This window comes from Mercenaria mercenaria, chromosome 17, assembly GCF_021730395.1.
Source record: "Mercenaria mercenaria strain notata chromosome 17, MADL_Memer_1, whole genome shotgun sequence".
NCBI classification, from domain to species: Eukaryota; Metazoa; Mollusca; class Bivalvia; order Venerida; family Veneridae; genus Mercenaria; species Mercenaria mercenaria.
In genome coordinates this window covers 29,456,339-29,482,248 of record NC_069377.1, presented here as the reverse complement: position 1 = coordinate 29,482,248, position 25,910 = coordinate 29,456,339, and the positions used below count along the sequence as shown (strand labels likewise).

The following is a 25,910-nucleotide window of genomic DNA, read 5'->3' as shown; positions in this document are numbered from 1 at the left end:
TGTAAGAAATGTGTTACGTATAAGATTAACCAATCTACCTACCAGCTTACCTATCCCTACCCTCCCACCTACCTACCTACCTACCACCTCTATGTCTTCTTGATAAGGCGTAAAAAAAATGTTTGTTTCCGGTATCCCGACCTACCCTAAATTTTTGACCCGACTCTTCATACTTTTATGGCCTTGGAGAATATTTTTTTCAACTTTTTAACAAAAAGTTGCAAAACTGCATTTTTTTTGCTTTAAACATGGTCAGTGATGTTAGAAATCAACTTACTGTTGCTCTAAAGGCATAATCCCCTTATTTGTATTCATTTTTTGACACTTAATTTTCGAAAGTCTCCCTTGATAAAATATAAAAAACTCCAAAACAAATCCGACCTTCCTACCCTAATAGTTTTGAGCATGTTACCGGAAACAAAGAATTTTTTATAGGCCTATGGTTTCATAAACATTTGGTATCAACGGATAAAAAAAATACACAGTCATAAATAACCAAAGTTGTTGAATACTCATTCATGAAAGCCTTAGAATTACAAAGTAACTTTAAACGTCAATTTCATTTCATATTGGCCTTGTCCATTTTGTTTAGCCCGAAAAAGAAAACTGTACTATAAAAAGTGTAATATATGCGTAGCTAAAGAATTATTAACTTCTTTCGTGGAGCTGTATGGGCCCAGCTGTTCGAAATTTTAACTGTCGATTAAGCTTACGGTCGATTAACTTTCGGGGTTATATTTTGAACAACGTTTCAGAAGACTTGGTAAAACAAGTATACGAGTTAAGGATTATAAACTCTAAAAAGTATTTACATTAAAATGAAAACTTTCCAACTAAGACTTAAATTTTGAATCAAAATTTCACCGGTAAGTTTAGTAGCCGGTTAAAGTTTGGAACAAGTGTATAATGCTAAAATGGTGATCTGACGATATCACATCTTACTGCACATAGTGTGTTATAAAAGCAATTTTCGATTGCTCTGTATTTAAATGGGTTAAATCAACAATAATGCTGCATAAGTATTTGAAGTTGGTGCTGTAGAAAGTTTAGTTCATTTCATAAATCTTCTACACAGTGATATATCTACCAACATAGGTAGAGATCTGAAGTTGAAGGGAAGCAACTCCTTATTATTCCGTACTGGTAACAGTCAGAGTTTGGTATATTGGGTTAAAAAATACAATTTCCTTACAAATTATTACAGCTGGATTTTAACTTTAAAAAATGCGCACTTTAAATAACCGATGTATTAACTGTGAAGCCATCTAAGGCGAAATTTAAATGAAAACAATTTATTTTTTCCTAGTCCCCTTCTTAATTTGTTCTTGTACTTACAGGATTTGACTTTACTGTTACATTCCTTATTTCATTATTTCTTACTAACCTTAGTTAATTAAGTATTTCTGGTGAAGTATATTATAGTAAATTATATAAATATAACAAACCACTTTGATATATATACATATATCACCTGAATTCTTTGTATCTGCCGGTCGTTGAATCTTTCCTAAGCTAAGCTGACATCTATTTCCCTGATTTCCGGTTGTACATGAGCACATAGGTGGACTACTTCCGGTAATACATGTGCCGCCATTCTGACAGCTGAAATAAGGATTGCCGCATGATGGAGTACATAAACTCTCGTCAGTACCGTCCCCACAGTCTTCCTTTCCATCACAACGTGTTGTATTTGAAAGACACTTTCTCTGCTGCATGCAGAAGTAGAAGCCAACAGGACAATGTGCTAAAATAAATTTTTCAGAAGTGAATCATAAAAAATATGTCAAGTTTGTTTATCTTTAATCAGTTACTTTCAACATACATATTATTATCAAGCCTCCAATTTTATGTTAAATAGAAAAACAACCGTCAAATTTCTTGCACTCTGAACACCATCATTTTGACTGAAGACACACTCTAACTCGTCTGATAAATTATAGCACATGCTATGCTGTATACATTTTTCTCGGTTTTATATTTTTGAGATATATACGCTCTTACATATTTAGAATAATGAATTACTGGAATTAAGGAAGTGAATCCGATTTGACAATTTGGCAAATAAAGTATTCTGCGCACGCGATTCCGACATTTTCCAGTTTTCACGGAAGAAACTACTTCGCGTCCGTAGAATGCCGAATTGCAAAGCTAGAATACATAATCACGCGGGAATTGTCGGGTGTCATAACGAATCCACTGACTTAATCCGGCCCTGTTGACTTTTGAAAAGAACAAACTTGGACAACTCCAGAAAAAAGCAAGTGAAATATATTAATTAGAAAGGTTATAATTATATTATTTTCAGTACTTATCAGTTTAAAACTTTAAATGCTGTTATTTGATACACTTACTGCAGTTACTTCCTTCATCTCTTTTATCTGCACAATCCGGCACTCCGTCACATTGTAATATAGCAGGTATACACTGAGACGGTCCACACCAAAACTGCCCGTGTGCGCAAGATACAACAGGTACCATCGTTGAATTATTAGAAGCTACTGTTTTAAGAGATGCAGAAAGTGCCGTTGGTGATGTGCCAGATTTTGTAATATTTGCCGTCGGTGATGTGCTCGATTTTGCAGAAGGTACCGTTGGCGATGTTTTAGGTTTTGTAGAAAGTACCGTTGACGATGTTTTAGGTTTTGTAGAAAGTACCGTTGGTGATGTTTTAGGTTTTGTGGAAAATTCTGCGGGCAAGGTTGTGCCAAATGTTGAATGTTTAGTGGGTATTATTCGAGATATTTCCGCTGTTTTCGATCTTGTTACAAATGATGTCCAATCTGTGTTTCAATATAGAAAATTTCAAAATCTAAGAAAGAAACAAATACGACTGTTGATCCTGTTTTCAAATTAGAACAACATTTGACCTTATGATAATTTAATGGAAGTTATGTCTTAACAGTAACGGTAAGAACAACTTTGCGATTTCTCAATGTCTAACATTTTAACATTCCAAACTCCCAGTTAACATCGAATTCATGTCTCAGTAGTAACGATAAGAAGAGCCTTGCTATTTCTCAATGTATTACATTTTAAATTTTAATAATTAAAACTTAAATTTGACATTATGAGTATATACAGTCAAACCTGTCTTTAAAGACCGCCCTTGGGAGAGCCAAAATGTGGTCTTTATTGGGCGGCGTCTTTATTCACAGGTTAAAATACACTGTAAATGTGAAAATGGTAAACAAAACATGTGGTGTTTAGAGCCAGGTGGTCTCTGTTCATAGGTGGTCTTTAACACAGGTATGACTGTATTGAACATATGTAACGAATTGAACATATTTTCCTTTTCTTAGGCTGCACATATAACTTCATGAAAATATTATCGACACCATATAAAGATAAGAACAGCTTTGCTATTCTCAGTTAACTAGAACGAATCATTCAACATATTAAATCTTCAGTGCATGAATTACATGCATGAATCATTTCCTTATTTGTCCATACATGGATTATTTCCTCTTTGTAATGAAATGTATACTGAACGTAATGAATGTGGGCAAAATCTCACCTGAGATAAATCGCGGCGTAGGATTTGAACCACTTTGGAATGTATATTGGCATCTGGTCCCATGGAAACCGTATGAACACTCGCAAAAAGGTGGAGAACTTCCGGAAATGCACGTGCCTCCGTGCTGACAGAAATAAGGATGGTCGCATGCGTGAGAACACAAACTTTCGTCACTTCCGTCTCCGCAATCGTCGATGCCATCACAACGCGTTACGTCTGAAAGACACTGTTTTCGCCTTCGGCAGAAGAAGAAGCCAACATGACATTGTCCTGTAATACTGCTTATTATAACATAACATAACATAACATAACATAACTTTATTGGCATTAAATGACATAAATACATTTATAGCCTCTTACATGTGTATAATACAATAAACCTGTAGTGAAGACATGAATTTACATAGAAGAACAAAACTTCACATTGTAAAGAAACATTATGAAACAAGCTATCTCATTGAAAATTGTAGTTTTGCTTAACAACGCTAGTGTATGGCAAACAATACTAATAGACTATACGGTAAATAATGTTTATGACTGCACGGTAAACGATACTATAAATTGTACGGTAAACCAAAAAAAATACTAGAGATTGCACTGTGACCAATTCTAGAGTTTGTACAGTAAACAATATTAGAGATTGCACTGTGAACAATTCCAGAAATTGTACGGTAAACAATGCTTAAGATTGCACTGTAAACAATTTTAGAGATTGTACTGTAAACAATATAATAGACTGTACGGTAAACAATTTATAGACAAAGAACAACAAGAATAACAAAATAAAATACATTTCATGTATTCACTGGTGTCTTGTATTTCACAAATCGATTGGATATTGAAGATATTAAAAAGAAGAAGAAAACATTTTAAACTAATTCACATTCAGATATCATACATACACTAGTTGCCGTCAATCTGTTGAAGCCAATTCTATTACTGTTAAGCAAAGTTACATCATTTATAGCATGAAAAAAAAATATTTTGGCGGCCGCAGAATGAATAAAAACTCAAGTTTCTTAGAATATCAATCAAATATTTTCCTTGCGCAACATAGAACGTTTTTGAATTAGCAAAATATATTTTCAGATCTAACTTCGTATCGGGTGTCTGATTTCTGCCAGTTTATTCAGACGTGTTTGGGCGATTGGAGAGCGGCAACAAGCACAAAATAGCGCGCCGTTATATAAGTACGGATTTTTTGTTTGTTTGTTTATTTGTTGTTGTTTTTTTGTTTTTTTTTTTTTTCGTATTGGCGCACTAGCTTGTCATCTGGCGTGCTGATGCTCTTCAAACACGCCAGAACAAAATGGCAGAAATCAGTCACCATAAACTTCCTCTGATACATCGTATTAATTTAGTAAAAGCTTACGACAGTCATTTCTTTCATCACTTTGATCTAGAATACAGTCTGGTACACCGTCACAGTAATAAACACCAGGTATACACCATTTAGAGTATACACATTGAAATGCTCCGTATGGGCATGTCGCGGATGATGTCTGTGGTAGATATGTCCGAGATGTTATGTATGATGCCTGTGGTACAAGTGTCCGAGATGTTGTTTCATCTTAAACATATCACAAAGTATGGACATAAACATATTTACACCAAAGATACGGATAATGTCATGAATTGTAAAACATTATTATTCAGTGATTGTAGCCCGATTCCATTACATATTACAATAAGTTAAGTAGTTAAATTAACTCTAAAACATGTATATATAACAAATAACTATTGGTATGCTGAGCTGAAAGGCTTATCTTCAGATACATTCAGAAGTTATAAAATAAAGTATTATATCTGACCGTGAAATAACCATTATCGAGGCATTTACAAAATGTCATGCCCAAACATAGATATACTGTTTAGGTAATCAAGATATTGTTAGCAGCTACGATAAATAAACAGTGGTTTGCTAGTATTTACACGCTTACATCTATTCGTCGTACATGACGCAGTTACGTCTTCGTCAGAGCCATCTGGACAATCGATCACTCCGTCACATCGCCAAGATAATGGTAGACATTCGTTGAGAGGTCTACAATAAAACTGGACTCTAAGGCATTCTTCTGTTGGAGAACCTGAAAACCAAAACAGAACAAAACAAAAAGTTTAACATGACGACCAGATTTACAGAGGCAGCCACAGTTATTACGGGGTAAAGACTGACTCCTTACCCGGAGATCGCGGATTTGAATTCCAGTGAGAGTGGGATTTTAAGCGGTCTCATAAATACCTCTTATTTGCCAGATTACTAGCTTAAGAAGCTAATCAGAAGCCTAGAAAACAAACAAGATGCCCAGAAAGTTAGCCAGAAGCCCAGGAAACAAGCAAGAAGTCCAGCAAGATAGCGCCAGAAGCGAAGAAGCCCATGAAGCAAACAAGATGCCCAGAAAGCTAGCCAGAATCCCAGGAAACAAGACAAATAATAAGTTACAAATAAATCTAGACTAAAACCTCATGTCCACACAGTGAATATTTCAAGTCCAATGTGCTGCGTCCTTTTTATACGCCCGTTTGAAAAACGGGACGTATTATGGGAACGCCCCTGGCGGGCGGGCGGGCGGCGTCCACAGACTTTGTCCGGAGCATATCTTCTACATGCATGAAGGGATTTTGATGAAACTTGGCACAGTTGTTCATCATCATGAGACGGAGTGTCATGCGCAAAAACCAGGTCCCTAGGTCTAAGGTCAAGGTCACACTTACAGGTCAAAGGTCAAATTCAAGAATGACTTTGTCCGGAGCATATCTTCTTCATGCATGGAGGGATTTTGATATAACTTGGCACAAATGTTCACCACCATGAGGCGGAGTGTCATGCGCAAGAACCAGGTCCCTAGGTCTAGGGTCAAGGTCACACTTAGAGGTCAAAGGATACAAGAATGAAAACCTTGTCCGGAGCATTTCTTCTTCATGCATAGAGGGATTTTGATATAACTTTGCACAAATGTTCACCACCACGAGGCGGAGTGTCATGCGCAAGAACCAGGTCCCTAGGTCAAAGGTCAAGGTCACACTTAGAGGCCAAAGGTCAGATACAAGAATGACTTTGTCCGAAGCATTTCTTCTTCATGCATGGAGGGATTTTGATGTAACTTGGCACAATTATACACCATCATGAGACGAAGTGTCATGCGCAGTTCCTTTTTTTAGAATTACTTCCCTTTGTTGTTACTATAAATAGCTTATATTGTAACTTTTTCATTACTAGTCGTAGGGAAAAATCGAGACCACTTTTCTGTAGTACAATATGCATGCTACATCCAATTATGAGGTGTATTTTGACCAATCTCTACCTGGTAAAGATTTTTGTGTGGACTTACAATTTTTTTATGGATTTTTTTTTCTCTCTCTCTCTCTTTAAAGATTAACATCCCTTAGTTGTGATTTTTTGTGTGGACTTACAATTTTTTTTTTGTTTTTTAAGATTAACTTCCCTTAGTTGTTACTATAAATAACCTATATTGTAACTTTTTTATAATTGACTGTAGGGAAAAACCAAGACCACTTTTCTGTGGTACAACATAGATGTTACTTTAAAATTTTAGGTGTATTTTACGTAATTTATATATGCAATTTGTTTGTTATTTCATAGCATGAAAGAGAACATTGAAACATATAGTGCATTAAACAAAAAGAATTTGTTTAACAATTCTTTTAATGTGTTAATGTGTCGCACACAACACTAAACTTGTGTCATTTCATCTCCAATGAAAATACGGGATATCATTTGAACTCGTGTCGTTTTGTCTTTAATGAAATTACCGGATATCATTCGTGTGTGTTGCTATGACAAAAAGGACAGTTATGTGCTTATAGAAGTCTACTTCTTCAGGTAATTGTTTGTTTACTTTTTCATTGTTTCCTGTTGTATGCTTGGATATAAGGGCACACTAAGGATAATACCAAACAGAATGCAGTGCTTTAGAAAATAAAAGAAGGCTCCGAATGTTAATAATATTTGATGCACCATTCCCTTTGGTTTTGTCCAATTAGCATTGCATTTAGCTTTACTCTATGTTGCACATGTCCCATATGTACAAACACTTGAGCAGGAAATTGAAAAAATATGAGACATTTGAAAAATATTTAAAAATGGTAACTACATGTATATGCTTTTTGGAATTGGGCAAATAGTAGTAAACTTAAGTATTTTAACTGGTTTCTTGTGTTCTTCTCTATAGAGCAGAACTCATTGAACACCATTTAATGCTAATATGAGCTAGCTGCCTTGTTACATGGCTTACCTCCGCGAGCATGCCTTAACTGATAAAAGTACCTAGCTATTTCCTAATTTCTTTATTTTCTTGTCTGGTTTTCAGTATTTGTTTTTATGGTCCCATTTTCATTTAAAGAGTAGCTGGCACATATTATAAGAAAAAGAAATGTTAAGGCATGTGTGGTTGTGCCTGGAAACACCATAAAATATATTCACCTTTAACCTTGTATAGTACTAACCTTTCGCTTTTGGTGTAGTGTTTCAATCTAGCTACATACTGCAGCATGTTTATTGTAGTGGGTTGACCTCTCAGTATAGCATGTCTCAATTTGAGTATATTTTAAGGTGGCTAAATGGTCATGGTGTTACATAGTAATATTGACTTTATACCTTTAGTATGCTTAAAACCTTTTGTAAAATCAGATATAACAGGCAAAGTGAGTTTCTTCAAACACAGACTTATGAAACATTTTCATATAAATTTAAACAATATTTGATTTTTAATTCAAGGGTACCTTTTGTCACACTTTCAAGTTATTTATGATTTGAAACCCATATGATTATATCAGTCATCTGAATAGCAATTACACTGTCATGTTTTCAATACAGAAGCATACTTTTGCTGTTGCCTCTCTGATTTTACAATGTGTTAAGTAATTTTTATTTTCATTAGTGGTCCATCGGTCCGTCACTCCTGTAAAATGGACTTCTTCATGTTGCTAGTGAGAAGCTATATATATTTTCAGAAGTCTAGATTAAGCAGGAGTAATCCTGAGCAAAACATGAGTAATCCTGAGCAAAACATGAGTAATTCTGAGCAGACGCCAGAAAAGAGGGACACACCTGTATCCAGCACACACAGTCTGCCATCATCTCCGTTTTCATTATCACAGGCCATGCAGACTCCATCACAAGCTTCTTGCTTGGTACTGACTTCAACACTTCATTCTGGGCTTTATTTATCCATTTCACATAGAATAAAGTTTCCATAAATAAATACATTTTTGCTGTTGAGTTACTGACATCTGGCTAACTTTCATGTTTCAAGCTTCTACTGATTGAATTGTAAGTCATTCATATGCTTAAGCAACTCTAACCACATAGGTACCATCTGACATTTGCATTTACCATGGTTCTTCGGCCTTGTCTGAATATTTTGTTACAGTACTCTTACATCATTTTATTAGCAGTCCTGTTATTCGTGGGATGTTTGATTGTGGGTGCCCTGACACCTTGGTAGCTTACCTTGATATATTTTCAGAAGTCTAGCTTAAGCATGAGTAACCCTGAGCAGACTCCAGAAAAGAGGGACACACCTGTATCCAGCACACACAGTCTGCCATCATCTCCGTTTTCATTATCACAGGCCATGCAGACTCCATCACAAGCTTCTTCCTTGGTACTGACTTCAACACTTCATTCTGGGCTTTATTTATCCATTTTACATAGAATAAAGTTTCCATAAATAAATACCATGTTCATAAATAAACAGAATCATTTTTTGCTGTTTACTTACTGACATTTGGCTAATTTTCCAATAGATTTTACTCCACTCTGCTTCTAGTATTATCACCTATTAGCACCCTAACACCTTAGTAGCTAGATATTATATTTTCAGGTTAAACCTCAGCAAACTCCTGAAAAGAAGGGCATTCATATGTCCAGCATACAGAGTCCAGGTCCATCTCCAGCCAAAATCTCTAAACAGCCTAATAAAGCCACCTTAGAGGAATTAACGAAAAACTTACACACTTTCCATGATGATATGGACACAAAACTCAAAGCAGCCCTTTATTCATTGACGTGCGGAGAAGTAGATGTTGCAAAAGAAGAACTGAAGAGAGTCCGCAGAACATGTTCAGCTTTTGTTGGTCAATCATCATTTATTCTATCTGACAACGTAATAAAAACAGCTGCTTTAAAGCAGAAGGTCTCTGGTTTAGACGACTACAATTTGCGCCTTCACAGGCAGAACAATGACTTAAGGGAACAAGTTAAAGATTTAAAGAAGGAGTTAGACTGCAGGGATTTGCAGAGCGATGATGGGCTAACGCAGAAAGTGTCAGCCCTAGAGAACTACAATTTGCGCCTCCTAAGACAAAACAGTGACTTGAGGGAACAAGTTAAAGATCTTAGAAAAGACTTAGAGTGCAAGGATTTGCCGAGTGACATGTTTGAGGATGAGATGGAGACTACTTGTAGTGATACTCCTGATGTCAGCTCTGCATTAAATCAACCTGAACAAAAGACTCTACAGCTGCAAGCAGTCCACAACAGTAAAACAAGCAAAATTAAACTTCAGACTTAATTTGGAATGTTGTTTTTAATGTGTACAGTGTGCATTACTTTGGCATAGTAGATAATATGCAAAAAAAGTTATTATATTTGAAAATAGACAGACTAGAATTTATCTTCCCATATCCTTGTAACTTTCAGCTTTTGTTTTGAATTACACTTATTTCATAAGAATGTTGTTTTAATGTGTACAGCGTGCATTATTTTGGCATAGTAGATAGTATGCCTGGCATTTAAAAAAAAATTGCCTTCCTTTATCTTTGTAACTTTCAGCTTTTGTTTTGATTTACACTTATTTGATAAGAATGTTGTTTTTATGTGTACAGTGCATAGAAGATAGTATGCCTGGCATTTAAAAAATGCTGCCTTTCTCTCGCACATAATTTGAATGCTTTGTTTTTCCTTAAATGTTATGTCTCGCTTGTTACATGCGTAGTGATTAGTATACTTTGCTTTATATTACATGTTATGTTTCACTCAAGATGTGTTGCATGGAATGTATCAATTAATCCCATGATTAAAGTTATTATATTTGAAAATAGACAGACAAGAACTTATCTTCCTGTATCCTATTTAGCTTTCAGTTTTTGTTTTGACACTTCGATTTTTGCATAAGATAAGAATATTTGGGCAAATGTAGGTGGCTCTATTAAAACTCTTTCTCAAAGTTTGGCATTACTTCACATTGATGTTTTTGTACCCCCGCCACCCCCCATGAGTGGTGGGGCATATAGATTTGGTCTTGTCCGTGCGTCTGTTGGTGTGTCACAGTGGGGGCACACCCTATGTCTTACAGACACATTCTAGTTTACAACTTTATCTGATACTTTAAAAATTATCTCCATTTAACACTCTTATGGTATGTTCTCTTTAGAAATAAGCAATGCATCATGTATATTGTTTAAAAATAGATTGAAGATATTTCCTTTGTAAAATTTATAATGATCTGTTTGTATGCCAAGGTCAAAATACATTCTCATGTACTTTCTCATCACATACAGTCCTGCATTTGATACTTTATTTTCATATCTATCCTTTTTGTAGGTGGAGTAGGGCTGAAATCTTCTAAACTGGAATCTGACAATATAGATATGTGATGAGAAGGTATTTTGTTCCTCGTTTGGCAAAATTAGGTTTTACTGTTATTTTGACCTTGGCATTTTTATTTTGTATGTTACTAATAAAAAAAAAATTTTAGGTTCAACACCAGTGAAACATTGTACACTGTTGTAACACAAGAGAGGAAATAAACTTTCAGTATGAACAGGAGAAACAGAGAAAGAGAAAGAGAAAGAGAAAGAAAGAGGGCAGCCAGGCTGCCTCAGGTATGTTCAGTATACCCTCCAGTGCTTTAATGACTGACTTCCGTATTTCTTTAAAAAAGAGAGAGAAACTTTAATACTGTCAGTATGAGCAAGAAACTTGCCTCTATATGTATTATGGAGTAGATTAACCATCTGCTTGGAAATTAAATTTGCTTCTTTATTTACTATATGTTGGAAACCTGTATACTTACCAAACAAGGCAACACAGTTTTATCTTCTCCATGAGTCACAAGTATTTGTGTTTACCCTTTTAGCTAGAAGTATGAAATGTATCCCATAAGAAAATTAATGTATTATTCCCATGTTCTCTACCTTTTTATACTTAAAGTGGTTTATATTTTACAGGGGTAAGACCATGGAGAGAAGCAGTTGCCCCTGAAGGAAAACAAAAAAGTCAACCCATGTACAGCTTTGGGTTTAGAAACTGGCATCAGTTGTCAAGCTGAAATGGTACTTAAATATTACTTTCACATTTTCACGTAAAAAGTTGCTTCAGCATTACTTATTACAATTTATATCCAAGACACATATAACATAAGCTGAAATGAGTCTGTCTGTCTGTCTGTCACAATTTTTACAAAATTGACTATATTAAGAACTGCACTTAATTAAACTCTGTTGTCAAGCAACACCTGCATTCATTCCTTACATTACTTTATGAAAGATGTATGAAATATTGACTACTTTTTATACTTAAGGTGGTTTATATTTTACAGGAAAAAGACCATGGAGAGAAGCAGTTGCCCATGAAACAAAACCAAGTCAACCCATGTACAGGAAAAACACAAAATCCAACCAAACGACCGGCTTTGGGTTTAGAAACTGGCATTAGTCGTAGTACTTCTAAATCGGGCACACTACATGGACATTGTCAAGCTGAAATGGTACTTTAATTTTTTTGGGGGGTTAGTTAGCAATCATATAAAGTGTGACATTTGTGTTTAGACTTTAAGATAGAAGTATAAAATGTATCCCATAAGAAAATTTATAAATGTATTATTCCTATATTATCTACCTTTTTATACTACCTTTTTATACTTAAGATGTTTTATATTTTACAGGGGAGAGACCATGGAGAGAAGGAATTGCCCCTGAAACAAAACAAAGTCAACCTATGTACAGGGAAAACACAAAATGCAGTCAAAGGACCTGCTTCGGGTTTAGAAACTGGTATCAGTCCAAGTACTTCTAAACTATCTGGACATTGTCAAGCTGAAATGGTACTTAAATATTACTTTCACATTTTCACATAGAAAGTTGCTTCAACAATACTTCTTACAATTTATATTCAAGACACATGTAACATAAGCTGAAATAAGTCTGTTTGTCTGTCTTTCTCTCTCTCAGTTTTACAAAATTGAACATATTAAGAACAAAACTTAATTTAACTCTGTTGTCAAGCAACACCTGCATTCATTCCTTACATTACTTTATGAAAGATGAATGAAATATTGACTACTTTTTATACTTAAGGTGGTTTATATTTTACAGGGGAAAGACCATGGAGAGAAGCAGTTGCCCATGAAATAAAACCAAGTCAACCCATGTACAGGAAAAACACAAATTCCAACCAAACGACCGGCTTTGGGTTTAGAAACTGGCATCAGTCGTAGTACTTCTAAATCGGGCACACTACATGGACATTGTCAAGCTGAAATGGTACTTTAATTATTTTTTTTGGTTAGTTAGCAATCATATAAAGTGTGACATTTGTGTTTAGACTTTAAGATAGAAGTATAAAATGTATCCCATAAGAAAATTTATAAATGTATTATTCCTATATTATCTACCTTTTTATCTACCTTTTTATACTACCTTTTTATACTTAAGATGTTTTATATTTTACAGGGGAGAGACCATGGAGAGAAGGAGTTGCCCCTGAAACAAGACAAAGTCAACCTATGTACAGGGAAAACACAAAATGCAGTCAAAGGACCTGCTTCGGGTTTAGAAACTGGTATCAGTCCAAGTACTTCTAAACTATCTGGACATTGTCAAGCTGAAATGGTACTTAAATATTACTTTCACATTTTCACATAGAAAGTTGCTTCAGCATTACTTCTTACAATTTATATTCAAGACACATGTAACATAAGCTGAAATAAGTCTGTTTGTCTGTCTTTCTCGCTCTCAGTTTTACAAAATTGAACATATTAAGAACAAAACTTAATTTAACTCTGTTGTCAAGCAACACCTGCATTCATTCCTTACATTACTTTATGAAAGATGAATTATGAAATATTGACTACTTTTTATACTTAAGGTGGTTTATATTTTACAGGGGAAAGACCATGGAGAGAAGCAGTTGCCCATGAAACAAAACCAAGTCAACCCTTACAGGAAAAACACAAAATCCAACCAAACGACCGGCTTTGGGTTTAGAAACTGGCATCAGTCGTAGTACTTCTAAATCGGGCACACTACATGGACATTGTCAAGCTGAAATGGTATTTTAAATTTTTTGGGTTAGTTAGCAATCATATAAAAAGTGTGACATATAGTTTCCCTTAACATTTTGCATGAGGTTTTCAAGACATATATGATATAGGCTTCACCTCTCATTAGTTTTTCTTCACACATTCACAGATATGGTCAATGTTAACTTCAAAAAGGTCATAGCTGCATAACTTAATAATTTTATAATTTATACACAAATGACAGACAATATCTCCTTCTTCAGCTCTTTTGTAAAAATGGTATTTTTATGATTTCAGACTGTTGGTGTACATGAATATTCATTCCATGGAATCAACATTGATGATGTTCTTCGTGGGGAGATAGATATCCAAATAATGGATTACACATGTCAACTCTTAAGAGCGCAATACCAGTGTCAATATGGAATGCTTACACCGTCCTACTTGTACTCACTTGTGACTAATGGACAGAAAATAGCTGGAAAAATTCCTAAAAATGTTAAAGCAGTACAAATGCATTATACTGCAGGACATTATGTTTTGTCAGCTAGAAACAATGAGAGAATTATTGTATTTGATAGTTTACCATCTCAAAATCACTTGAAAGAAATTATCCCACAACTAAATTTGCTATATGAAAACTTTAACATAAATGGAATAGAGTACACAACACCACAACATCAAGGGACAACTACACTGTGTGGAATATTTGTGGTTGCAAATGCTGTTTTCTTGCTGAATGATATAGATCCACACAAACATACTCTCATGTTGGCTAGAATGCGTTCCCATTTTCACCTGTGTTTAATAAATGGTGAAGTTACCGTCTTCCCATCTACTGATTACTCCTCATTACTAAGTTCATATTTTACAGACCAAATGACTCGATTCCAGAACAAAAGGAGAAGTGATGATGACCACAAACATATGATAGGTACCAACAAAAACATTAAACAACAAAAAAGAGATAATCCAATATATAGACAGCATGAGAATGATCTGAGAAAAATGCGAAGAGCAGATGACACATACAGAAGCCATGAAAATGAACAAAGAATGATAAATAGAAATCTAAAGAGGAAAAATGCTGAGTACAGAAAGGATGAAAATGTGAAAAGAAATGAAACCAGACGTGAAAAAAGAAATGACACTGAGTACAGAAAGGATGAAAACGTGAAAAGAAATGAAACCAGAAGTGAAAAAAGAAATGACACTGAGTACAAAAAGGATGAGAATGTGAAAAGAAATGAAACCAGAAGTGAAAAAAGAAATGACACTGAGTACAGAAAGAATGAAAACGTGAAAAGAAATGAAACCAGAAGTGAAAAAAGAAATGACACTGAGTACAGAAAGGATGAAAACGTGAAAAGAAATCGAACCAGAAGTGAAAAAAGATATGACACGGAATACAAAAAAGATGAAAACGTGAAAAGAAACCGAGCCAGAAGTGAAAAAAGAAATGACACCGAGTACATAAAGGATGAAAACGTGAAAAGAAATGAAACCAGAAGTGAAAAAAGAAATGACACTGAGTACAGAAAGGATGAAAATGTGAAAAGAAATCGAACCAGAAGTGAAAAAAGAAACGACACCGAGTACAGAAAGGATGAAAACGTGAAACGAAATCGAACCAGAAGTGAAAAAAGATATGACACGGAATACAAAAAAGATGAAAACGTGAAAAGAAACCGAGCCAGAAGTGAAAAAAGAAATGACACCGAGCACAGAAAGGATGAAAATGTGAAAAGGAACAAAACCAGAAGTGAAAAGAGGAAAGACGACAGCTATAGATGTAAAGAATATGAAACTAAGCAACAAAAAAGAAAAGGAGTTACAGACAGAGACAAACTTATAGAAAAATTTCATAAAACAGTAGCATGTGGACCAGTAATAGTCTGTCAGTTGTGCAAACAGTTGTGGTACAAACATAGTGTATTTAAAGGAAAAAGCATTATAAAAGGAAAATCTGTAAATGAAATGATAAAACAGGTTATCAATGAAAATGCCACATGTCATATGACTTATGAAACAGTTCACTCAGATGATACTTCGATTTGTAACACATGCTTATCCTATGTTAAGAAAAACAAAATACCACCTACTTCTTTTCTAAATAAAATGACATACCCACACCAGGGTCCACTCAAACACCTGAATGTTCTTGAACAGCTATTAATAGCTCCTGTATTACCATTTCTACGGCTTCAACAGGCAAATGTTGGAAAGCAGTATCGCATAAATGGAAACATTGTACTTGTACCAGCTGATGTTAGAAATACTGTTACTTCTCTTCCTAGATTGACATCTGATACAGGAACAATAAAGGCAAAACTGAAACGAAGACTGCGATACAAGCATCATGTCTACAGTATGAATGTTCGACCTGAGAAGCAACGTGAAGCTATTACATTTCTCAACAAAACCTCAAAACTTTATCAAGAACACAATATACTGTTAGATGAAAACTTCAGTGAAGACGATATTTTAGGCATACAAAATGAAAAAGGTACAGATAACGAAGACACTGCTGATGTTGATGTTGATATGAGCATTGACGAAGAGACAGGGTGTGTAGATGATAGTACAGATAATGATCTCAGTAATATAGATGATACAAACATTGCTGTGACTGCAGCACAAAAGGAACTTCAAAGCCATGAGAATAATCAGTCTGAACAAATACATGATACAGACAGTGATGCCTGGAGTGCGTTTTACCCATCAGATACAACTATTGATAGTCCAGGAATACAAGACACAATGCTATCCTCTCCAGACTTTGTAGAGCCATCAGAAAAAGATTTTGTTTACAACTTTGCTCCAGGGGAGGGAAGAACACCAGTAAGTGTATTTTTAGAGCCGAATGTTGAAGAACTATCATTTCCTGCAATATTCTGTGGTCAAGCCAAAACCTCTAACAGTGAAAGAATTGTACCAGTGTCATACTCTGAAATAATAAGGTCAGAGCTAAGAAATCAGGATCGAACAGCTGCCCTTAGCATTGAAAACATATTCTTCAAAACCAAAAAGTTGCAAATGAAGCAGATAATTGACCAAACTCAAATAGCTATACGCAAATCAAAAACAAAGGGTCAAAGTTTAACAGCTAAAGATGTTCGAGGCGACTCTGCAAAACAATTCATTTATCTAGACAAGGCATTCAACTTTATGGCAGGCATTAGGGGATCACCATCATATTCCCAGGCAGTTTCAAAAGATCTTTATGCAATGATTCGCCAGCTTGGTCCAGCCACCTTTTTTTGTAGTCTGTCTGCAGCAGAAACCAAGTGGAATCATTTACTTAGCATCCTATCTCATATCATAGATAACAATCCATGCACACAGGAGGAAGCTGCCAACTTTGATTGGCCAACAAAATGTAGACTTATACAATCTGATCCTGTCACTTGTGCTCGTCATTTCGATTATTCAGTAAATAAGTTTATCAATGACTTCATGCTGGATAATTCAAACCCTATTAGTAAAGTAGGAGACTATTTCTACAGGGTAGAATACCAGCAAGGAGGCTCACCGCATATTCACATGCTTATCTCGTGTGAAGAATCTCCATTGTTTGGACAAGATGACACAAAGGAAGTTACTGAGTTCATAGATTCCTACATCACATGTGAACTACCACCAGAAACAGACCCCATCATGAGAGAGCTTGTAAAACTTCAAACACACCGTCACACTCATACATGTAAAAAAAATCAAAGAAAATTTGTCGTTTTGGATTTCCGAAACCGCCAATGGATAAAACTTGTATTCTGGAACCATTAAATCCTGATTCTGATAAGGCTACCCATCTCGCCAACTACAAAAAAATCCAAGAATACCTCAGTGTATTGCATGATACTGATGAAACAGTAACATTCCGTGACTTTTTACAGTCATTATTTTTATCCATGGAAAACTACATATGCGCAGTGAGAGCATCCATCAAAACAACAACTGTATTCTTAAAACGAGACCTGTCAGAATGCCGTATAAACAGCTACAATCCAGATATTTTGAGGGCATGGAGAGCAAATATAGACTTACAATATGTTATCGATGTTTATGCATGTGCATCATACATTGCTGCATATGTAACAAAATCTCACAGAGGTATGAGTGAACTTCTGAGGAATGCTGCAGCTGAAGCACGTAAAGGGAATTTAGAAGTCAGACAGCAAGTACGGGCTATAGGAAATAAGTTCCTGAATGCTGTTGAAAGCAGTGCCCAAGAAGCGGTATATATCTGCCTAGGTTTGCCTATGAGAAAATCTACACGCCAAGTTATATTTGTAAATACCTCTCCTCCTGAGGAAAGAGTCTCTCTGCTGAAGCCATCTCGTGAACTTGACAAATTAGATGATGATTGTGAAGACATTGAGTGTTCAAATATGTTGACAAGATATGCAGAACGTCCAAAAAATATGGAAACCATAACACTGGCTAATTTTGCAGCTAACTATACAATAAGACAAATCAATTCTGTGCAGAGAAGAACTGTCTTGTCTGAACTTAACACTGAAGGTATATTACCTGAACAAACCATGTCTGATAATGAAGACAACCCCTCTGATCTTCCAAAGGAACAGACACAAATGTATAAAAAGGTCAAAAAAACAAGAATTATTCGATATGTCCACTTCAACTCAGATACTGATGAAGAGAAGTATTATAGGGAACAAATTATGCTTTTCTTACCGTGGAGAAAGGAAGACAAAGATTTGATTGATGGTTTCCAGTCATACAAGGAGAGATATGAGCATATGAAAGAAAAACTGGAGGAGGAGAGTATGCATTATGAGCCATACAGAAAACAAGTTGATGAAGCAGAGACACGTCTTAATGAAGACACAGATATGCAGGATATCTGGGACACTATTGCACCTGTAACAGAACATACAGATGGGTTACCAGATCAGTCTGTACCTCCTCCTGTCACTGAAGACCAACAGTATGATATTGGTCAAGATCTTGGTCTGCCAGCATCTACATGCACTCGAGAAGAAATACATAAAACCTATGAACTCCCAGATCATGAATATAGACAACACTTGAGATCTCTTAACAAGGAACAAATAGAATTTGTTTATGATACTATCCATCAGCTCAAGACATCTGACAAACCAGTTTATCGCTTCCTCAGCGGAGGAGCTGGTTGTGGCAAAACCCATGTGCTAAAAGGTCTGTACCAAACAGCAGTGAAACTCTACAATAGTCTTCCTGGAAAAGACTTTTCTACTAGCCCTGTCCTACTCATGGCGCCAACAGGAAAGGCTGCTTATCATATAAGGGGGAGTACCATTCACAATGCTATGAAGATAGCAGCCAACCAGACGCTGGAATATAGGCCCCTACCATCCAGTACATTAAACACATTCAGAAATTTGCTTGGTGATGTTAAACTGATCTTTATTGATGAAATCTCCATGGTTGGCTTCAGAATGTTTCACTTTATCCATCATCGCCTTCAGGAGTTAAAACAGTCGAAAGAAGACTTTGGTGGTATCTCAATTATTGTTATAGGAGACCTTTTCCAGCTTAAACCAGTCCATGATTCGTACATTTTTCAGCAGCCAAACAGTTCGTATATGCCATTAGCAACAAGTCTATGGTTTGAACATTTCCCTATGTACGAGCTCACACAAATAATGAGACAAAGAGAATGTAGAGATTTTGCCTTACTTCTGAACATACTACGTGAAGGTTATCATACAGATAAAGACATTAGCAATCTGAACAGTCATATAGTCAACCAGCAAAGTGATAAATACCCTCATGAGGCACCACATCTATTTACAACCAACAATAGAGTTGACTTACACAATTTCTCAGCATTACATTCATCAAAGCATCCAGTTCATGAAGTTAAAGCTGTAGACAGACTTATTGGAACATTTACAGAGGAACTCCGAAAAAAAAATCGACTCATTTCTCAGCACAGCAAATAATCAGTTACCAAATATTGTGCAGTTAGATGAGGAATGTGTGTATGACCTTACTGTCAACTTGGACACAGCTGATGGTCTCACCAATGGTGCAACTTGCACTGTGATGAAGTTCAATCGTAGTAGCAATAACCCAGTCGGCCCTGTATGGGTTAAGTTCAATGACGATCAAGCAGGACAGAGTTTACGCACAGGTGCCACAATGAGAAATTTTGACAGGTCATGGACACCATTACCACCAGTTTCACGTCAGTTCCCTGCTGGATACAAAGGTCAAGCACAGGTACAACGACTTCAATACCCACTTAGACCAGCTGCAGCAAAAACTATCCATAGGTCGCAGGGTGATACAATGGACACTGTAGTTGTAGACTTGACAACTAATAGAAAGGTTGATCACATACACTATGTCGCACTGAGCAGGGTTACAAACACAAAAGGCCTAAATATTCTTAACTTACAGCCAAACAAAATTTCAGTCAACATTCATGTTAAGCAAGAAATGGAAAGGCTCAGAATTAACAAATTAAAGCCAACGTTAACGTTTTTGTATAATGTTTTATCTGATGACAAAATTGGATTTCTGAATGCTAGATCTCTTCATCGCCATACTGAGGATGTGAGGTGTGATCTTAATATTCAGTCTTGTGATATGTTCTGCTGCTGTGAATCCAGATTTACCGCTCAAGATACAGAGGCAGATACAGCACTTAAAGGCTTCTATCAGTACAGGCAAGATGCGAATGTGACTGGAAATAAAAGACCTTCCCATGGTATGGTACTATACACTAAGAAACCTCTCCAACCAGTGAATATATCACACTACCCAGTTGAAATCATTCTTGTGGAGCTGACCAACATTAAAGTTATATTTGTCTACAGACCACCATCAACAAATATTAAAATCTTGTTACATGCCTTAACAGCTGCCCATAACCAGCATCTTCAAAACTGCAACACCATTCTCATGGGTGACTTCAATGTGAATTTCAAAGAAGCTTCACCACAAAAATTGGCGCTTCAGAAATTTACTTCAGAACATGGCTATCATCAACATATCAGTCAGCCAACCACTGACTGCCAGTCAACACTAGATCTAATATTCAGTAGTATGACAGCTGTGCAGACTGGTATTTTGGAGATGTACTTCACAGATCACAAGGCTGTCTGGATTGCTGTATAAGCATAGGTTAGACATGTGACTAAACTTAGCTATACATCCACTGACAAATATGCAATTCAGGCAGCATCCATTGTTTTTAACGTTAGCTCTTGTTTTCATGTTTTTGAAAATACTGTCATGATATTTGAATCATACAAGCAATTCTTTAACAAAAACATTTCTTTTAATAAACTGTCAACAGGTTTTTTGGATTTTTTTTTAAGATTAACTTCCCTTAGTTGTCACTATAAATAACTTACTAAAAGTATATTGTAACTTTTTTATAATTGACCGTAGGGAAAAACCAAGACCACTTTTCTGTGGTGTTACTTCCAAATTTTAGATTTATTTTAAGGTATCTCTACCTGGTAAGGAGTTTTTATGTGGATTTAGAAAAACAAAATAATTACAATAATTACTTAACAACCACAAAATTAGAATTCCATTTGCAAATACAGGTGCTAGTGTAAATAAATTTGCTGTGACGGGCGTATATTGTAACATTCTGGCACTCTTGTTACGTATTAGTTTCAACCTACTTTTGTATCTATTATACAGCGATTTTAGCGTGCCTTATATTAAATAACTATGCTTCATGACTTCTTCTTGGATTTCAAACCAGTACTTCGAAGTCTTCGAAAATTGTGAGGACCACGGTTAAATTCTGCTTTCACTTGGATTCTAACCGTTGATATCTGGATCGGGAGTCCGACGCACTACATTGTACCTCCTAAATCGTTGCAACTTTCCGACGTTTTACTACTTTGACATGCATACATTTGTATATGCTTCGTACAGTCTACGACATTGACATAAATTTTGTCTATGTTCTGTTTAGTAAGATAGACAGATATATTACGTAAGACTTTGATGCAAGAAGGTGCCTAGGACGGAATTGCGCAATATTCTAAGATGTTTAATCCTCAATCGGTCCACATCAAAACTGCCCGTGTGCGCAAGAAAAACGTACCATCGTTAATATATCAGAAACTACTGTTTCAGTGTGTACATACCACGTGGTTCGTGACGTCATTTTCGGGTATTACAGCAAGAAAATTAACTAGAGGTGTCACAGGAGTGACGAATTATACCCCCACAATATAGCCTTGTCACAGAACTAAGCCAATGTCAAAGCCGAACTTGCTTGATCTTTGACCTACTGACCACAAAATCAATAGAGGTCATCTGCTAGTAATGATCAACCTCCCTATGAAGTTTCATGATCCTCCGCCCAAGCGTTCTCAAGTTATTGTCCGTAAAAGGTTTAAATGACATTTGACCTTTGGAACTCAAAATCAATACGGGTCATCTGCCTGACATGACCAACCTCCAGATTAAGTTTCCTGATCCTAGTCCCAAGCATTCTCAAGTTATTGTCTGGAAACTGTTTAAATGTTCCGGGTCACTGTGACCTTGACCTGTGACCTACTGACCACAAAATCATGAGGGGACATCCACTAGTCATAACCAACCTCCCTATCAATTTTCATGATCCTAGGCCCAAGCATTCTTAAGTTATCATCCGGAAACCGTTTAACTGTTCCGAGTCATTGTGACCTTGACCTTTGACCTACAGAACTCAAAGTCGAACTTGACCTGCATTTCATGATGTTTCACCTGTGTACTAAAATTTATGATCCTAGGCCCAAGCGTTCTCAAGTTATCATCCGGAAACCATTTAAATGTTTCTAGTCCCTGTGACCTTGACCTTTGACCTACAGACCTCAAAGTCAAACTTGACCTGCATTTTATGATGTTACAATTGTGTACCAAAATTTATGATCATATGCCCAAGCGTTCTCAAGTTATCATCCGGAAACCATTTAACTGTTCCGAGTGCCTGTGACCTTGACCTTTGACCTACAGACCTCAAAGTCGAACTTGACCTGCATTTTATAATGTTACACCTGTGTACCAAAATTTATTTAAATTGGCCAAGCCGACCGACAAGCTCACTCCTATATACCCCCCCCCCCCCCCCACCCCCCCACACACACCCACAACTTCGTTTTGTGGGGTATAATAAAAAAAATCCGTCGATTCAGAACTTAAAAACACCGTAAGTATTTCATTTTTTCTTACGGTGTTTTTAAGTTCTGAATCGACGGATTTGTTTATTAATTTTCTTGCCGTAATACCCGAAAATGACGTCACAAACCACGTGGTATGTACACACTGTGTTTCAAGAGATGAAGAGATGTTGAAAGTCCGTTGGTGATGTGCTCGATTTTGTAATATTTGCCGTCGGTGATGTGCTCGATTTTGCAGAAGGTACCTTTGGTGATGTTCTAGATTTTGTAGAAAGTACCGTTGGCGATGTTTTAGGTTTGTAGAAAGTACCGTTGGCGATGTTTTAGGTTTTGTATAAAGTACCGTTGGCGTTGTTTTAGGTTTTATGGAAAATTCTGCGGGCAGGGTTCTGCCAAATGTTGAATGTTTAGTGGGTATTATTCGAGATATTTCTGCTGTTTTCGATCTTGTTACAAATGATGTCCAATCTGTGTGTTTCAATATAGAAGATTTCAAAATGTAAGAAAGACAGCAATACGCGTGTTGATCCTGTTTTCAGATAAGTACAAAAATCCAGTCCGTTTGACATTATGATAATTTAATGGACGTCATGTCTTAATTGTAACGGTTAGAACAACTTTGCGATTTCCCAGTGTTTAACATTTTAACATTCTAAACTCCCATTTGACATCGAAATAATGTCGCAGTAGTAACGATAAGAAGAGCCTTGCTATTTCTCAATGTATTACCTTTTCAATTTTAATGATTCAAATTTATATTTGACATTATGAGAATATATTTGACATCATGTAACGAATGGAACATATTTTCTTTTTCTTCTACTGTACATATAACCCCATGAAAATATTATCGACATCATGTGAAGATTAGAACAGCTTTGCTATTCTCAATTATTCAAAACGAATCAATAAATGCAACATGAAATTTTCAGTCTATCATTATTACACGCATGAATCATTGTTCCGTTCATGGATTATTTCCTCTTTGTAACGAAATGTATACTGAACATATGCAATGAATGTGGGCAAAATCTCACCTGAGATAAATCGCGGCGTAGGATTTGAAACACTTTGGAATCTATATTGGCATCTAGTCCCATGGAAACCGTATGAACACTGGCAAAAAGGTGGAGAACTTCCGGAAATGCACGTGCCTCCGTTCCGACAGAGATAAGGATGTTCGCATGCGTGGGAACACAAACTTTCGTCACTTCCGTCTCCGCAATCGTCGATGCCATCACAAAGCGTTACGTCTGAAAGACACTGTTTTCGCCTTCGGCAGAAGAAGAAGCCAGCACGACATTGTCCTGTAATATTGCTTATTATAGACAAAGAACAACAAAAACATCAAGATAAAAAAACATTTCATGTATTCACTGGTGTCTTATATTTCACAAATCGATTGGATATTGAAGATATCAAAAAATATTTAAAACTAGTTCACATTCAGTTTTTGTCTACACAGTTACGTGACAAGTTGCCATCAGTCTGTTGAAGCCAATTCTATTACTGTTAAGCAAAGTTACAACATTATATAAAATGAAAAAAAAAATATTTTGACGGCTGCAGAATAAATGAAAACTCAAGTTTCTTAGAATGTCAAATCAAGTATTTTCCTTGCACAACATAGAACGTTTTTGAATTAGCAAGGTAATATTTAAACAAACCCTTATATTTTCAGATCTAACTTCGTATCGGGTGGCTGATTTCTGCCATTTTGTTTAGGTGTGTTGGGGCGATTGGAGAGTGGCAACAGGCCGACATCACAGAAGGCTAAATTAGCGCACCGTTATAAAAGTGCGGTTTTTTCGTGTTGGCGCACTAGTTTGTCACTCAGGCGTGCTGATGCTCTTCAAATACGCCAGACCAAAATGGCTGAAATCAGCCACCATAAACTTCGAATGGTACGTCATATTCATTTAGTAAAAACTTACGACAGTCATTTGTTTCATCACTTAGATCTGTACAGTCTGTTGCACCGTCACAGTAATAAACACCAGGAAAACACCATTTAGAGTATACACATTGAAATGATCCGTATGGGCATGTCGCGAATGATGTCTGTGGTACAAGTGTCCGAGATGATGCGTATGATGTCTGTGATACAAGTGTCCGAGATGTTGCGAATATTGTCTGTGGTACATGTGTCCGAAACGTTGTTTCATCTTCAATATATCACAAAGTACGGACATAAACATATTTACACCAAAGATATGGATGATGTCACGAATTGTAAAACATTATTATTCAGTGAGTGTAGCCTGATTCCATTACATATTACGATGAGTTATGTAGTTAAATTAACTCTAAAACATATATATATATATATATATATATATATATATATATATATATATATATATATATATATATATATATATATATATATATATAAATGTAAACTGCCTGAAGATATGTGTATTGAAAGCGCTTGCAGTGAAGAATTAAAATAATTGTAAAACACAGAAGTCTGCTGCTGTTTATTCCTTACAAATTGAACTTTTTTATGTATAAAAATAAAAGAAAAACATCCAATGGGTTTCCTCTATCTGTATTTCTGTCTATACATATATATATAACTAACTAAACAGAAACTACTATTATGTTGTTCTCGTCTTTGTGACGTATGTACTTCCTGTTTACTGTTTACGAACGTGAAGTTTCCGCGCTCTTTACTAATATACTAATATAAAGTGCTAGAAGAAAAACATTTCTTAATATTCATTTTTACTTGAATTTGTTGAATATGTCATGCAAGAAAAAGATTCAATCACTGGTTGTGTAGGTGCAGATGGAAATATCCGACTCTCTTGCAACTGTATAAGTGGTAACTCGGCAAGAGCCTCGTAACCGCCATAAACAGTTACCCTCGAGCCGGATTTTCCCAATTTCTAGTCACAAATAACTGTTGGTATGCTGAGCTGAAAGGCTCATCTTCAGATACATTCAGAAGTTATAAAACAAAGTATTATTTCTGACCGTGAAATAACTATTATC

The 25,910-nt window shown here is 35.9% G+C and overlaps 1 protein-coding gene across 3 annotated transcripts in view; it reads right to left on the bottom strand.

Moving 5' to 3' along the window:
* LOC123537140 (MAM and LDL-receptor class A domain-containing protein 1-like) overlaps positions 1–25,910 on the bottom strand; it is a 74,366-nt gene that overhangs the window by 2,779 nt on the left and 45,677 nt on the right. For all 3 annotated transcript variants that reach the window (XM_053529364.1, XM_053529363.1, XM_053529362.1), the window contains exons 16-22: positions 24,848–25,078; positions 23,951–24,220; positions 5,455–5,601; positions 4,887–5,084; positions 3,515–3,784; positions 2,352–2,780; positions 1,472–1,744 (exon numbers count right to left, since the gene is read on the bottom strand). In XM_053529364.1, coding sequence (XP_053385339.1) covers positions 1,472–1,744; positions 2,352–2,780; positions 3,515–3,784; positions 4,887–5,084; positions 5,455–5,601; positions 23,951–24,220; positions 24,848–25,078 — 1,818 coding nt within the window. The remainder of the gene's footprint in view (positions 1–1,471; positions 1,745–2,351; positions 2,781–3,514; positions 3,785–4,886; positions 5,085–5,454; positions 5,602–23,950; positions 24,221–24,847; positions 25,079–25,910) is intronic.